The sequence below is a fragment of the Oculina patagonica genome, chromosome 9 (genome assembly GCF_052425735.1).
Source record: "Oculina patagonica isolate OP01 chromosome 9, crgOcupat, whole genome shotgun sequence".
NCBI classification, from domain to species: Eukaryota; Metazoa; Cnidaria; class Anthozoa; order Scleractinia; family Oculinidae; genus Oculina; species Oculina patagonica.
In genome coordinates this window covers 7,377,407-7,394,730 of record NC_135766.1, presented here as the reverse complement: position 1 = coordinate 7,394,730, position 17,324 = coordinate 7,377,407, and the positions used below count along the sequence as shown (strand labels likewise).

The following is a 17,324-nucleotide window of genomic DNA, read 5'->3' as shown; positions in this document are numbered from 1 at the left end:
ACATCTCCTTCTGTTCTGTCATACAGTTAAACCCCGATAACTAGATCCATAAAGGAAAATCAATAACGGTTTATGTTATAAGGGGTACCCTGGGAATCAGAGGATTTTTTCTCGCGCGCGGTGTATACTACGGCGGCGGATATAGGGGGTTTTAGTTATCAAAAGCAAAATTAGTAAGAAAATGACCTAGGGAGGAATCATAAAGGTTCAAGTTAGCAGGTAGTTTCAATTTTTTTTTAAGGGTTTGAGTTATCAGGATTCAACTGTACTTTCCAATTGTAAATGTCATGTCTACCCTTTGTCGTTCTGGCCCTATACCCACTTAGGGTTTTGGCCATAACAACGACGACCCTTTATCGTTACATGTCATATAATTCATATATCATGGGTTAATGTTTGAGAATAGTTATGTTGCTTTCTAATATTAGAAGAGGCTGTGTTCCCTTCTGTTTTCTGTTTTCTCCAGCTCCCTTCCCTCCAAGCAATTTTTTGCACAGTTCCTCTCTTCTTTACCTTATGGGATTATTTTAATCAGTCAGAGTGGACAACAACATCAACAAAAGCAGCTTTGAACGGTTTGTCAGGTACTCTAACAGAACACTTTCCAAATGACCAATAACAGATAATCAAACTCTGGAATCAAATTTTATTTCCTATCTTCTACATTTTGCAGTTTAGTTTTGTGTTGGAAACTGAATTTCCCACTACAGCTGACCACAATTTGTAATCTCCACTGGCTTACTGGTCTTGCCTCCGTCAGAGCCGACAGCCTCCATTCTTTTAACAACTTCATCATACCCCTCAACTACACTTCCAAATACAACATGCTTTCCATCCAGGTGATAAGTTTTTGTAGTGCAAATGAAGAACTGCGATCCATTTGTGTTGGGGCCAGCATTAGCCATGGATAGAATCCCTAAAATGAAGAAGACAGTTGACTACAAAGAACCCAAGCTTCGTGTACATATAAACCCGAGCATTTCCTTGTTTTATCTACAAGAGGATCTTTACAACTGTTTTACCTCTGAAATTTATGACAAATACTTTCTTAAGTAAACAAATGACTAGAAATCATATGCTATCTGACCAATGGAAATCAGACATAACTTACATTTGTAGAAAACAAGCTAGGAAGAGTGAATTTATTTTTCTTACTAAATTAAAGGAAACAGTCAAAAACTGTGGTCTTTTTTTCAAATTCAACTCCTGCTATTTTTAATATTTTTCTTCCAGTTAGAACATACTTCCAAAATAGTTATACCGGCAATAGTAATTATTATTTTAATCAAACCCGGAGTGACCACATAATTTAAAAATTTGAGCGATGCTGGAAAGTGAAAGTGATATCTGAAAACTGTAAACATTGTTTTGCCCTCATACAGACTACTTATTATGGGCCAAAGAGAGGCAACAATAATCTTGACAAAGACCACTGAGCTGATTGTGTATCACACTTGCATGCTACTTTTATGAGGTTCTTAACCTGAAGTTGAAAATTTACTTCTTCCATCAAGAATGATTAGCATGGTGGTGAATAAAATTTTATGGCTGTCTTACAGTTTGGTTTGGGAACAATTTATCAAGACCGATAAGCTCTTTAAATTACAAATTAATCTTTCAACATATCTAGTTGGAAAAAAGTTTACTTCAGAACCAATTTATTTGCCTGGATAAACTGCACATATGGTTTATTTTTCCACTGGTAGGTTTGCATTGAAAGCCATAGAAGAGCCAGGTATTTTGGGGTGGGTGCATGCATGAACCTTCAGGCATCAATGGGTTAACCAACTGATGCATTTCAGTTTACAGGCATAACAGATCATCTTTAATTTCTGTTTTAATGCTTACTGTGTTTAACTCTTACCTGGTCCAGTGTGTTTCAGGGTGAAGTTTTCATCAGCAAACTTTTCACCATAAATGGACTTGCCACCAGTTCCATTACCCCTAGTGAAATCTCCACCCTATTGGAAAGAATCCAACATACTACCAGTTATTATTACACTTCACTTACGGATGACACAACCATATTTTGCCAGTTGGAACTGCATCATCAGTTTGTTTGCACCCAATGACTGTCCTTGTGCAAGGTGATAGTGGTCACAAGCCTAACATTTTGCCTCAAATTATCCTTTAACTGAATGAACTCCTAACAGAATGAAAATCAGCACACCTCTCCTTCTTCTATAAGATATCTCTCCCATAAAATTATAGTATAGTAGTTTAAGAAACATGATAGAAGGTAGCTACCAGCAACAGTACAACGCAAGTTCCCTTGCAGCCACAAGCTACCACAATGCCAAAGTTTATATACAAGTGAAACTGTGAGGGAAGTTAACGATACAGCTACCCACACTAACACATTTAGAATTTTTCCTCAGCATACACGCTCGATGTATGTGGTTGGAAGGTGGTGGGGAGTAGGAATGCAACACTTTTCAGTCTTCACTTCAGTATTTTATATTTTAGATCTGTGACATTTGTACTTCCTTTTAGATTTTAATACTTTTTTTATTTACATGGAGGACCTCCCTGAAAACCATGTATTTACGTGACGGGCGCTTCCTCTTAAAAGATTGTTTTATTATTATTATTATTATTATTATTATTAGTTCTCAAAAGACGAGTTGCCTCACCTTCCCACTCATACATGTAGTTTGAAAAATTCTCATCGTCTTTCCCCTTATCTGATGCCCGCAATTTTGACAGAGATTACATTTAGATTACCATGCCCCCTTGTAAGCTGAATACTACTCTGTCCTAAGGACTTTTCACTCAAACAAATTGGAGAAGGAATTAAAATTCCCCAAAAAGCTTTTTTAGAGAATCAAAGGCTCTTCGAGCAACCTCATGGTAATTCGATGAATGAAGTGCCGACCTCCGCACTTTTTTCTAAATAAGTGTCCAATAAAGTAAAGCAATCTCACTTTGCTTTAGTTTTCCACGTGAGTTGCGTCATTGATGGCTCGTGCTCTCAGGGGTCGTAGCGCTATTCAGTTTTCACAACCAAAATATTTACCGATTAGTGTATTACCTTTGATCCTTTTAAGCATTACCAGTTAATTTGTTTTGTGAATATGTTTACTTTTCTGTCAGCACGTATAGCGTTATTTTTGAGCAGCGGAAAAAAATTGAGAGAAAAGATACGCCCGAGCACTTCGTGTATCTGCTCGACTCAAAAAGATGAAAAACGGATGACGTGACACGAGGTGACGTGACGCGAAACAAAAACGTGCCGTGGATGTGGTGTTAACTAAAACGCGTCACATGGCGAGCGTAATAATTTTTTATAACAGTTTAAGCGTAACTATATGTAGTTCATAGGTAGGTGCTATCAGTAATGTCACAATCTCACTTAATTTGCCTTTGAATGTTTTCTTGCGTGAATGGGTCATTGATAGTTTTTTTCTTTAAATAAGCGTTCAATAATGTAACACAATCTCACTTTATTTCCTTGTAAATGTTTTATTTTTCCATGGGAATTGCGTCATGATGGTTCGTGCTCTCAGGCTTCGTAGCGCGAATTCTATTTCATCACAAAAATATTCAAGTGCACCCTTTGATCCTTTTTAGCATTAAGTAAATTTGTTTTGTGAATATGTTTACTTTTCTGCCAGCACGTAAAGCATTATTTTGAGCAGCGAATAAAATTTGAGAGAAAGATGCGCGTTTCTGCACGACTCAAAAAGATGAAGAACGGATGACGTGACACGAAGATGATGTGACGCGAAACAAAAAAGTGCATGATTGTTGTGTTTACTAAAACGCGTCTTTGAATGTTTTCTTACATGAATGGGTCATTGATAGCCTATGCTCTGAGGCTTCGTAGAGCAAATTCTATTCTCTTTTATCACCAGAGGATAAGTGTAACTGACCCATATTCGATTTGTTTTGTGAAAATTCAATTTAGTTCCCTGAAAAAGAGAGACTCTGGGAACTGAGGTTGGAGAATAATTTGTTTTGCCATGCGCTGAATGGCGTTTTAAAGAACCTTTCTGCAGCACGTTCACCGTTGAATGCATGAATTAATTGCGGTTTAATATCAGAATGGAGTGAGCGAGTGAGGGAAATTAATAAACACGTGACTTCGAGAATGATCACTACACCTTCATTACCATTCGGTAAAAATGAAAGGAAAATACATTTTTTCTTGGTGATTTATTGTTAAAAGTCTGACCGTAAAGCATGACCAGCACTGACCATTCCATAAGTGTAACCTTACCTGGCACATAAAGTTTGGAATGATTCGATGGAATTTACTTCCCTTGAAACCAAATCCCTTCTCACCAGTACACAGTGCACGGAAGTTCTCTGAAAATATAAATTTTACAATAATTTTAATTACACTGTAAATTTTACAACTACTTGAAGGGACACAGCACACTGTCAACCAGTGTCCTTTGCAAGCATCTGCTGTTATTATTGATGTTGCACAGATTAAAGATATCAAAACTATTGGGATAATTTAAAACATGATATGCAGTCTGATGAGTTATCCCTTTTGCAAAGATTTCTTAATACAGAAATTACACATGGCATTATGCTTAATGGTGGCCCTGTAAGTCATCAATGAAAGACATCTTTTCTTCCTCTGCATGTTATCAGGGCGCAAAATAATGGCCGGTCAACAGACAACGTCCAATCAAGATGACAATTTGTCTGGACAAAGTTTCGGCTTAACGGTCATTTTGACTGGTGACATACATGGTAACTGATGACCAGAAAAAAACTAAAAACAAAATAAAATTTCTAATACAAATTTACATTTTAAGCGTTAACTTAAATTCTAATGACTTTTTTTATTGACTTGTCACTATCACATCTTACAAGGGCATTAATGGGACCGTTTCACGGTACGGCGCATAAGTTATGACGCAAGCAAAATCACTTCTATTGTTTATAGACCAACCGGAAGTGATATGTCAATATGCAAATCCTGCACGTATTTCGCCAGTGTGATGGAATTTTCGTGTAAGCTGATCGATTGACTCGTTCAATCGACTCTCTTCACAATTTCAAAGCTCAAGCTGAAAATGTCGCCAGCATCTGGCAAATCATTCAACTGCCAGTGGTGTGTGCTCAAGGAAAGACAACTAGAAAGTTGGAAACAAATTGAATGATGTTCCTTGCAAATCATGCGGCGAGCTACACGACAAGATACCTCTGCATTGCTTTGTTTATATGTCTGGAATGATTGATAAAAAGCATAAAACGAGAAAGGATTTTCAGTTTTCCTTATACTTTAAAGCTTGTACATTCAACGCTTCTGTTATGATAGAATTCTCTCACTCGCATGAAGTCGCTGTGAAGATAAATCGGATAAATCAACTGAAACGTACATTCGAATTCAGTTTTGAGATGCAGGAATACAATCAAGAAAACGTCAATGATAACACAAGATTTATTAGCTTATGCCGCGATCCAAAACAGTTAACTCCTTGAAGCTATTTTCTAAGTAGTATCAACAATCTAACGCTTGATTTTGTGTTGCAAGAGAAATTTGTGGTCTTTGTGTAGCAAACAATCTGTGTGATCGCTCGTTTGTATCTTATCATGTCCACTGTCACATCACACCTATAAATTTTATTCAAGGGCATCAAAACACTGTTCATACCAACCCGCACATTGTACAATTATGAATTTCCAAATGAAAGATCCTTCTGTAAGCCACACAAGACCGCTTAGCCCCACACCAGATTGATCTGTTTATCTTTTCGATCGCCAAGTACTCTTGAGAACGTCCCGTTGCCGGTCGATCATGATGTCGCTTACAAGACTCTGTATGTTAAATGGCTTTTTCGTTGCCCAAATGCCTCAATCAGTCGACAAAACATCACTTACGGGTACTTGAGAAATAGCTGACTTCAGTTTGTCTAAGAGGAACGACGGATGACAATGTTTAACAACGGATTCATTCGGATTTAACAAACGATCGCTACTTTGAATTTAGTGTTGACCCGTATGACTTATTCTGGAAGCTGTCACATCACGCATGCGCATTACCATGAAACCCTCGCTTTAAGAAACAGTGAAGAAATAGCGGGTCTTTTTATGCCACACAAACAAAGACGATCCATCAAACAGCAGAAACGAATGGTAGTTTAAAATGGCTTTTTTCAATATTTTGACCAGTCACGACACATGACCAAGGTAAAATCTGTTTGGCCAACCAACATGACTGGCATCTGTCCAAAAATTATTTTGAGCCCTGGTAATAAATGTTCAACTTCCCATCATGTGTTCAAAATTTTGGATTGAAAGAAATCAATCTAAAAATCACTTTGGCTGCTTTCTCTTAGGTCAGACAATCTAAACAACCTTCCTTAAGTTTCCTCATAGAACTGCAATAGTTTTGATCTTGGTCACTAATGTCACCACTCAACTTAACATAGTCAACATAGAAGACATTCACTAGGAGCACAGCAGATGATCAGGAGGCAATTTAGCAAGACAGGGTATGATGGGCACTATGCTGGCAAGACAGATCTTGACAATTTGACTAGGCCATGACGACTTGTCAAAGCCAAAGTTGATCCATCTCACCAGACTTAGAACAAGAACCTATTTTAACCCTTTCACCATTCTATTTCTAGTACAAAAATCCCCTGGAACAGCAAATTTCTAGCTATGTCAAACTTTCAGTCAAAAATAGCATGAAATGATCTTATAAACAAGGTTTGTGCGCTTCAAATAGGCTTTTGTATTCCAAAATTTACAACGCAAGCAAGAAAATCATAGACCAAAACATCGTGATAAATTAGAACATTTATTTCATTCAAAAAAGAGCGGAAAATTAATGAAAACTTTGTATAACTCTTACCGCGTTGTTCAACCGCAAGGAAAACATGACTGTAGAAAACGGTAGGACAGTTTGAGTCCGTACGGCTTTGATCTTGGCATCAGAGGTTCAAAGAAGTCTTCAATAACTTGAGCCATAATTCACCATTGACAAATTGTGAAAATAATTCCTTCCAAGTTTTAAAACTGGCCTCGAAACTCTAACTCTTAGAAAGAGCATCGTCTTAGTCAATTTAAATATGGCGGAAAATGTTAAATCGCGAGTCTTCACTTCATGTTTTTATTGAGTTCTTTTCCTTCACTTCACGATTCAAGGACGCCATTTTGAAGTCTGACCATGTGCTTTCAATTTACATTATCTTAGACCCCCCTATAGGAGCCTAGTTCCTAGGTCTGATCTCAAATCTTAAGCGGTCAAATTCCCGGAAAAGCGGTTTAGTATGTTCCAGTGGGAAAACGGAATCCCGGTATTCCGGTTTAGTGCGGTGAAAGGGTTAACTCATTGTTGTCACATCAAAAATAATGCAAAATTGACCGTGTCGCACGTTTTATTTAAAAACTCCAAAAGTATTTACAGCTATAAAGTCTCCAATATCTCATTTGAAAGGGCACAAGATATGCTTTCTAGAAAAAATATAATCTCCTTCATGGATACTTAAAACGTTTCAAAAAAAAATTCTGAATCACAAAAAATCAGTAAAAATAAGTCACAAAATTTAGGCAAAACTGAAGTCAACGCCCCACTGGAATCCAAGTAATCATTTCCGATCTAAGACAATCGACCGGATGAAAAAATTCCAAACAGGGAATTAATTATTAATTTTTTTTCTTACGTAAACAGAAGGATCGCATTTCAGTTTCCATGGCAACGACTTATCAGAGCTCAAGTTACATGCGGCTACTCACGGCTGCATAATCCCTACAAAACGAGCGATTATCAAAGAAATTGAGCTTTACATTCCCAAACTCGACAAAGGACAAATTGTTTATGATAAAGGCGAGTTTCTAAACGTAATAAAACGGCGATCTGAACGGTTTTTTGTCGCATTTTGAACAACATGTGCTTATATCGCAAACAGACACAAACATGTGCGAAGCAAAATAAAAGATCATTTACCTCAATTTTTCGCTTCGAATTTCGAGCTAACTGTCCAAATAACTTTGTTTGAGACTTGAAAAACCTTCTGGATCAACTTCCTTCTCAAAAACCATCTTCACCGGCTTTTAAAAGCAGTTTAAATTCATTCGACTAACCTGAGTATCAGGCCTTCCTAAGGGGAGGGGGGAGGGTAGGGAAGGAAACAGGAGAGGAAGGCCTGACACAAACGCTTTGATTGGGTCATGTCAAACATCCAGATTCTGGATGTGGCGCTGATTGGGTAATTCACAATGGGCCCTGACGTCACACCACCGGAAATAAAAATTTCATAACGGCGTCTTCAATGAACTGATGTCCACGCGAACGAACAGTGAACGAAAACTTCGCTCGACGTTATTCAGCGTTATTTCAGTGTATTTATGGAAGGCGACGACTTCAAAACGGCTCGTAAAGGCGCTCTACAGTTTTTCCTGGAATTAGACGTAATAGAGGACAGAAATTATGCCTCGAAAGCTGCTTGTGAAACGGAAAGTCGACGTCCTCAGAGTTTTAGCAAAATAAAGGTGACGGGCCTACGTTTGTGACATTTGTACCCTTGCCGTTCTGTGTTAAATTCGGTTTTTCGACGTAATTTGCTTCTCACTTCTTTCTGAGGGGCACTGTTTTATTTAGAGGCATTATGTATTAAATAGAGCCGTAAGATTGTGGCCAAGGAAATGTCTAGAGGTCATTGCATAATTGTCTGCGCTGCGTGGTTTCCTGTTTGTTTCACACTTCTTTGCCACATGTTTTGCTAGCTTGTTTTTGCTCAATTCTATTTGTAAGATATACTTTAAACTCTCGAAATTTTCGCCGTGTAAGGACAAGATATATGTTCCGTGAAAACGTTGATTACTTGCATTTCATTGATGCCGGGATCGGCATTATAAATATTGTTGCAAGATGTATTGTGTCTTATCAGTTTTATCTTGGTCCGGCTTCGCAAGTGACAACCGGAAATGAATTTGATTGGTTGACGCTTATCACGCCGTGAGGGGTGGAAGACTGGAATTAAAGCGTCTGTGTCAGGCTTTTCTTTCCGTCCGCGCTCCTTCCTTTTCCCCCTACCCCTTAGAAAAGCCTGATACTCAGGCTATCATTCGACTGATTCCGTAGTCACGTCCGCCATGTTGAATTTTTTTTTTCGCTTGGAAAAATTGGTCATGTAAGGCACATTCAAGTGTCTTGGCCCAAAATCGCTCTGTAATTGGCTAATCATATCAGCTTCCTGTTCTCCAAATTTGGAGGAAAACGGAAGTAAGGCAAATTTTCTAGGAATTTTCGCGCTACCGGTCCAAAAGGACCGGTAAATGGCCGTGCGTGACAAGAAAGAGTTAAAAAGAAATAGTACTTGAGGACATCAGATGTCAATATTACTACAGTATCTCCTGGAAATAGAACTGGGCTTTACAGTTAATTTCACATTACTTTACCATTCCGCGTTACGAAGGTCATTGGGAACAACATTACAAAGTAGCCAATTATGTTGCGAGTTAGGGAATTAAATTGCAAACTTTGGAACAAACTTCCCAACTTTGGCGCAACTGAACTTCCCAAGTTTGCAAGTTGAGGAGGAACAACACATGTTGCTTGAAAGTCATGGTGACGTCTGAAATACAGGCCAAGAAAACAAGGTGGCGCTGAGAATGTTCTAGTGATTATAGCGGCTAGAGCTACAAAATATTTTGTTAAGTTATTATGCCATGTGGCTTGTATTTTCAAACTTCCAAGGCCTTGTTTTTGATTCTGAACACACATAATATCATCTTTGGGACTTAAAACGGAAAGAAGAAACACATGGAGTACAGAGTGCTAAAACCTTGTTGATGAAGGATTCATCAGACTTTGCTTCCACCACTGCGAAGACATAGTGTCATGGCACTTTCAAGTGCGTTTTGAATTCAAATCACGGACTTGGAGGGCATTTGATTCGAGGTCCAGGCGTTGCCATTTATGGACCTAAAACTTTATATTCGTAACATTTACTTGTTCCCATGTTGTTCATATAGTGTTTCAGTTCTGTTTGTCACAAAATCGTGATTGCAACATGCCGTATGCAGCACTGTCACCCTTGGTAATAATCATCCTCGGAGACCCAGGGACAGTTGCTTCTTCATACTTTAGCTTTGCTTTGAATTGTGTCTACCTTTTAGAAAATTACAACAGTGCTTCAGAATATACAAAGGAGCATGTTTATTAAAATTGATAGTAAAGGAACGTGTAGAAAGAGGTGCTAGTGTTTATTTACTGGTCAGAATTCTGTAATAATATTTTGTAAGCTTTCTTTTTTGTGCTTTTTTCACCGCCGTGATTTGAAGATAATTTTATCATCTCAAATTACCGCTTTTCTGCACCAAGAAAAAGGCCCCCTCACGTAACAGTACAGATTGAAAACCTACATTTTACTCGACAATTTTATGTTTTTTCATAAGAATTTCTACAAAGTCTCTGTGTTTTTGCGAGCTCCAAAATGACGCATGGAGGTGAATAAAATTTTATCGCTGTTTTAAGTTTGGTTTGGGATCAATTTATCAAGGCTGATAATCTCTTTTAGTCATAAATTCTGCAGTGTTAGTGTGAGAAAGCATGTGCTTGGTGTCTGATGACAATTCCAGTGACCAGTAATGATGCATAAATTTTGAACTAACTTCACAGAGACGATCAGCCATTTCACGCATCCCTGGGAGGAAAAAGGACCTGAGAGAGTGGCGGAAATATAGCCTGCCTAATGCATGGTTTTATTTCTCCTGTAACCAGCATATTTGATCGATGAATTTAATATACTTGCTTTGCCCAAAAAGGCTTGGGACTAGTGAGAAAGACAAGAAATCTGTAAATGGAAAACGAATTTCCATTGGGAAGTTTCCACCGGGAAATTGGGACTACCTTTTCAGGTTGTCCGTTTATTTCAGGAATTTTCCAGTGGGACGAACCGAAAAGTCGTGTTCCATTTACATCCTACCAAGAATGTTTTTGTAAATGGTAAACACCCCAGGTCAAATTGAAACATGCATAATGAATGCTTACTTTTGCTACACATTTAAGTGCCAGATGCAAGTTTCTTATTAAGAGCAAAAAACTATTTTGAACATGCCAACAGAAATATCTGCCTTTCCATGTCGTGAAGGGACAAGTCGAAAGAGAAGAGGTTTGCTAAAAACACAAGTCTAAAGTTGACAACGCCAACAACCAATTTAATTTAACGAGTGTTTCAGCAATGTGTCGAGCTGCTTTCGCTTGTCAATGACGTCAATCGCCGAGTGGAACTCGAACGCGCGTATAGTGAAATCTCGATAAAACGAATGGCCAAAGAACTGGCAAAATATGGTGCCTATGACGAGGATTCGTTAAATCGCGGTTTTTTCCCAAATGTTTCACTGTTACTGGAGGGAAGAATGTCGTTGGTAATACCGAGGACTTCGTTCCATTGTACATATTGTACAATAACTAGGCCTAAGCAACCTTTATACAGACCTGCAGTCTTTGGAACCACATCAGCTCTGAGCTGCAAATAACAAGAAATGGTATAAATTGACAGAAGAGGTGAAGCAAACTTACCATGAACAAAAAAAAATGGTGGAAGGTAAGCTTAAGTACGTGCTCCTGTGAACAACTGTCATATGCAGGACACATGCAAATCGACATGCAAGATACAGAAAGTGTGCTTACCTCCATTACGATACGTCCAACTGCTTGACCACCAATAGAGATATCGAAAAAACATCGAGGCTTGGACATGGCTGCGCTTGCAAATTGACGAAACGAAAGGATAAACCTCGCCAGAGTAGATTCAGCAAAGGGAAGGGCAAAGTGAAGAAATTTCCGCACGTGTTAACGAATGAGCACCCTGGAAATGTGGGCCGACCACCCCTATTGCATTGAGCAATCGAGACTTCTCATTGGTGTAGAAGACAATGGCTGTCAGTGAAATAACATGACCATACCTTTTTTTTCGGGGAGGGGGAGGTCAACATCTATGACAAAATTCAATATTCAGGAATTTAAAGAAAATCATCGAAATCACGAATGCATCATTTTGTAAAGTATGCCATTTCTTGAAGCAAAAATGTTTATTAATTAATATATTTATTTATTTGTAAACAACTTTTTTAATCCGCTTAGATCAGCCCCTGCAGAAAGTTTGTGTCACAAACCAACCGTGTTTTGGCATTTACATTCGATTAACAGTTCTAGATAAAACCATTACAAGCTAGAACACGCTTTTTAACATGTTAATATTACAGTAAAATTGAAAAAAAAAACACTAAAAATAATTCGAGCAAAATGCATCCCGTCTCTTTTTTTCAAAAAAATTCTCTTTCTTTCTTCAATCCCTTCAAATTTCTTCAAACCTCTTAAAATTTCATTCGAATTCAGGTTGTTAACTATCAATTTGCTGCTAAGAAAGATTTCTGACCGTCAATTTTGGAAACCAAACCTCCAACGGATAGGATTTTTGCACAACTTTCTTCCAGGGAGAGTAATCTCGTACCCAGTTTGCTACTTACCACGGTAGTACACATCTGGTCAAGTGCGTTCAGTTCGCCAATCTGATTGCTCGATGAAAAGCTTCAGCATTAGCGCGCGAATGATGCAAACTTCGTTTCGCACGCGCTCGCCGTACGTTAGCTAGTTAGAAAATATTTGGATTAAGAGGCTTATCTAAAAACGCGTTCGTGTTTTGAACGTTCGGTAATTTCTTGACATTCTCTGTCTTTGCTATTCTTTGAACGCACGATTTTGGAGTTAAAATATTAAAAATATCTTTGTTTACTGCTATAAATTTCGCTGAAATCTCAGCCTCGTCAGGCATGTTCCGCCATCTTGGATTCTAGAGAATGTCAAGAAATTACCGAAGTTTATCTAATTCTTTTATCGCTTCGACGGAAGAACTTTCTGAAGTTTTGAACGTTACTAATGCGAATTACCTACAGATACAGTTTGTAGTTTAAGCTTGTTAGTACTGAAATATTTTAAAATGACGATATTTGTGGGTAAAAAGATGGATGAAAAACTTTGCAAATCTGACGAGCGATTGACGCGTACAGCTAGCTTGTACGCGACGCGTCAAACACAGTGCGCGCTTTTCCCCGCCGTTGAAGGCTGGGTTGAGTGTTTTAATTCATCACCAAAAAATGAGTGGCGGCTCTTTTCTTCCCCAACTCTATCTCAAGATTGTGTTACTTGTCTTGTCTTGTATAGGAAAGTGGTTCATGACCTATTTACAACGGCCAAGTGAGCTTTTCATCCACTAAATTGCCGAGCATGCGCAGTCGCGTTGTGTGTCGACGTCAGATTTCTGACACATCTGACGCGAGCAAAATCCGACTTTACCTTATGAACAGACAAGACTACCTAAAAGAATGTCACAGACAGCTAAACGACGCAAAGTTCTACAAAAAGGTCACCAAGGATCCGACCCCAGATGTAAATAAAAGAGTCCAGAAATATCTTGACGGACTACTTAAAGATAAAGCTATAGATAAGAACACTTATAAATATCTTTCTCCCGTCAATCCCAGACCTGGCCGCTTCTATATATTACCTAAACTACATAAACAAGGGCATCCTGGAAGACCTATCGTTTCAGCAAACGGACATCCTACTGAAAAAATCTCTGAATTCGTCAGTTATCATCTCAATCCTCTGGTGCAGACACTACCATCGTATATCAAAAATACTACACATCTTCTTAACAAACTCAAACAAATCACTGATCTCCCTCCGAACGCTCTCCTTGTTACCTTAGATGTCTCCTCGCTTTACACAAACATCCCTACTAATGAGGGTATCAATGCCTGTAGAAAAGCCTTAGATGCAAGATCTCAAAAGGATATACGCACTGAAGCTATCTGTGACCTGATACGCATTATTCTGAATATGAACAACTTCGAGTTTAACAACGAAAATTTCATGCAGCTGCACGGTACAGCGATGGGAACAAGAATGGCCCCAGCATTTGCCAACTTATTCATGGGCGATTTTGAAACAAAGGCACTTGATTCGTACCCGGACAAACCTTTTATTTGGTGGAGGTATATTGACGATATTTTTATGATCTGGACATTAGGAGAAGACAAGCTTGATGATTTCATAAAATATCTTAACAATATCCACCACACTATAAAGTTCACCAGTGAACGCTCGACCACCTCCATTCCGTTTCTCGACGTCAACATTCACCTCAACAATGGAAAAATAGAAACCGACCTATACTCTAAACCTACAGATAAGCATCAGTACTTACTGAACACCTCAAGTCATCCATATCATACAAAACGGTCAATCCCTTACAGTCTTGCTCTACGTCTACGCCGAATCTGTTCCACTGAAAACTTTTTTGAACATCGCGTTAAAGAACTTCAGCAATATCTAGTTAAAAGAGGCTACAAACAACGCTTTATTTCAGAGCAAATCGACAGAGCACGCCTGGTATCACGGGCAGAGTCTTTGCAAGAACACACTCGCGAAACACGATCTGATAGAGTTCCTTTAGTAATCACATACAATCCAGCACTTCGTAACATTCAGAAAATACTTCACAACAAACAACCTCTTCTTAACTCCTCTTCCAACTGTAGAGAAATCTTCAAAGAAACACCCGTGGTATCTTACCGGCGCTCTCCCAACCTTCGAGATTTACTCGTCCGAGCGAAACTTAAAGGCCCTAACCAATGCAGTCAGCCGCCACCCGGCACCTTCCGCTGTAACTCAAATCATCGATGCCTCACTTGCCCCCACATCGAAGATGGCAAAACAACATATACCTTCAGCAGTACTAACGAAGTCAGACAGATTAAACATCACATAACATGCAACTCAACTAACCTTGTATATATGATACAATGTAAAAGATGTAATAAACAATATGTAGGAGAAACAAAACGAACTCTTCGGGAACGTTTCACTGAGCACAGGCAGGCCAGCAATAATCCAAGGCACAAGAAAGCAGCCACTGCAGTCCCCACTCATTTCAACATGCCAGGGCACTGCACATCAGACATGTCTCTAGTTCCTCTTGAATTGCTACCCACTAAAAGTACTTCTCGTCGCAAAGCAAGAGAAGCATATCTCATAGACCGAGGCAAAACTCTTGAACCTAATGGCCTCAATAGACGCTCTGAACAGTGATATGTTATATCTTTAGATCGTTATATGAAAGTTAGCTTTAGTTTATTATTATTTTTATTTTTATTTATTTTTTATTTTTTATATTTTTTTCATCTTTTATATATTATTAGTGCGTGTATTTTCTTTATACGTATATATTACACCCTCGACGCTGTATTTTATGCTTTTTCCTTATATGGCTATCGTGTTACGTATTATCCACTTATATACTTTAATTTAAATTTTAGGAGCCGTTAAGTTTTATCTCACTCCAGCTCTGGCCCTGTAGAAGACTAGTTGACTAGTCGAAATATCGGCCAAATAAATTGTCCAACACAAGTGTCGTCGTACTAGCCGTGCATTTAAAATTACTGATACTCAGGTTAGACTTTACCTAGACTGCAAAACAGTCGCATCTTTTGCGAACGCGCTCGGTCTTCAAACGACAGCGAGAGGTCTGGAGTCAATGACAAAACTGTGAGTGAGACTGGAGAGAGACGCTAAAAGATTACCAGGAAGAGTTGACATTGCGCGCACGCGAACTAGTTCCAGTCCCAAACCGTGTTCCGAATTTTTTTTTTTTTAGAATTAGAGATAACATGGCCTTCTTTATAATCCTACGTATGAAAATACCATTTACATATGAACAAATGAAATGGATAACTAGCAAGCCATTTTGGAGTGTATGGTAATGCTAAATGGGCGATAAATGGGTATCTCATGTGAAAGTTCCTTGTTTCTCTAGTACAGTAGCCTGCGTGCAGACATCTCCTATTTAGTGAATTTTAGTCCCTTTGTCGGGTAAAAAGACTACGCAGGAAGTAAATAGGAGTCCAGGCACGAATTCAGGCCGGTTTCCATCATTTTACGGAAATCGGTTAGCCTCCTACGCAGACGTTCTTTGGGCTCGTCACGCGTTTCTGCGTAGGAGACTAGAAATCGGTCATATTTTTCATAATAAAACGCAACACTAATTCATTCAAAAATAAATTACTAAAATCATCTACAAATTTTCAAAGGTTCATTCAGAGAAAAAAGAGAACCGGTCAATATCTTATCCGAGAAAAAAATGTCAGGGAATGGCACTTGAGGAAATAAAAATTTAAAACGTTTTCCGCATTCCCCCGGACCGTTCCCCCTCCCCCAGGATGGTTACGCCTTCAGTGCTCGTGTTTTCAGAAAACTGTCATCATTTTCACTGGATCCTCACCTGGAGACGTCTGCACTCAGGCTATAGCAAAAATGAAAGCAGCAGAACTTCCAATACGTATCGAAGGTTCTAATACTAATAATAATTTAACAAGTATAGTCCCAGTGACATCAGTAAAAAATCTTGGGTCCTGGTTAGATGAAAACATGTCAATCGGTGATGGTGACTCATATAAATAAGCTGTGTTAGGCTTCGTCTTCCACTGTACAAGTTCTACGCATCAACAACGGGGTCAAAGTTGACTAAAAACCGCTCAGCGCGTCGCGCACACGCTTCCTCGGGCCAAAGGACAAACTCGCCACAATTCGGTCTGGATGTGTGGTGTACAACTGCCTTGATTAGGCTTTATTCAAACAGATTATAGCTTTAGCTACAAGAATGAACACGGAAGGGCAGTCCGTGTTGTGACAGCAACTTTGAAATTGCACACACAATTCAGTTTGACCATTCTATGGATTTCGAGAACTTTGTTAAGCGTGTCATAGAGACCAGATTACAAATCGCTTGCGTAATGCTTACTGTATTATGCAGCGTTCACGTGTTTTGTTCTTAGACAGCCGCGCATGCGCAAAGCTGTTGCTCTTTTGCCATACACCGTAGAATTCCGGTTATAAGCCCTGGGCTTATACAACTTCGTAAGAAGTTTTGGGTGGGCTTATAAGCGGAGGGGCTTATATCCGGGAGGGCTTATAAGCGGAATGAAAAAATCGTTTCGAAACGAGCCACGGGAGTGTTCATCGAAATACGTTTTAAGTTAAAAACGCATAATAAAGCAACATTTAGCCATGTTCAGTACTGTCATCCGGTAGAGGGGGGCTTATATCCGGGGGGGCTTATAATCGGATGTATTTTTTTGTTTCCAGGTAGATGGGCTTATAACCGGGGGGGCTTATAACCGGAATTTTACGGTATTCAAACCAAAGCCGAAGTTTCTCGTTCGTAACGTCTTTGTGTTACGCTGTGCTACGTTTTACAGGTTTTAGTGCCAGGAATCTAACAAGAATTTGTTACCTATGGTAAGTTAATTTTTTTTTCAGCTGTGAATTAACTTTTTAAGACTGTCCCGGCCTT

General features: G+C 38.9%; 2 protein-coding genes across 2 annotated transcripts; one reads left to right on the top strand and one right to left on the bottom strand.

Annotated features, from left to right (window-relative positions):
• Positions 1 to 626: 626 nt before the first annotated feature.
• Positions 627 to 11,763, bottom strand: LOC144666836 (peptidyl-prolyl cis-trans isomerase-like). Its single transcript, XM_078528239.1, has 5 exons — positions 11,603 to 11,763; positions 11,408 to 11,438; positions 4,220 to 4,308; positions 1,865 to 1,961; positions 627 to 916 (listed from the first exon to the last, which is right to left on the bottom strand). The coding sequence occupies exons 1-5, from the start codon at positions 11,669 to 11,671 to the stop codon at positions 705 to 707; spliced, it is 498 nt and encodes a 165-aa protein (XP_078384365.1). The 5' UTR covers positions 11,672 to 11,763; the 3' UTR covers positions 627 to 704.
• Positions 11,764 to 13,198: 1,435 nt separating this feature from the next.
• Positions 13,199 to 15,064, top strand: LOC144664914 (uncharacterized). Its single transcript, XM_078526115.1, has one exon. It carries the CDS (start codon positions 13,199 to 13,201, stop codon positions 15,062 to 15,064), a length of 1,866 nt encoding a protein of 621 aa, XP_078382241.1.
• The last annotated feature ends 2,260 nt before the right edge of the window (positions 15,065 to 17,324 follow it).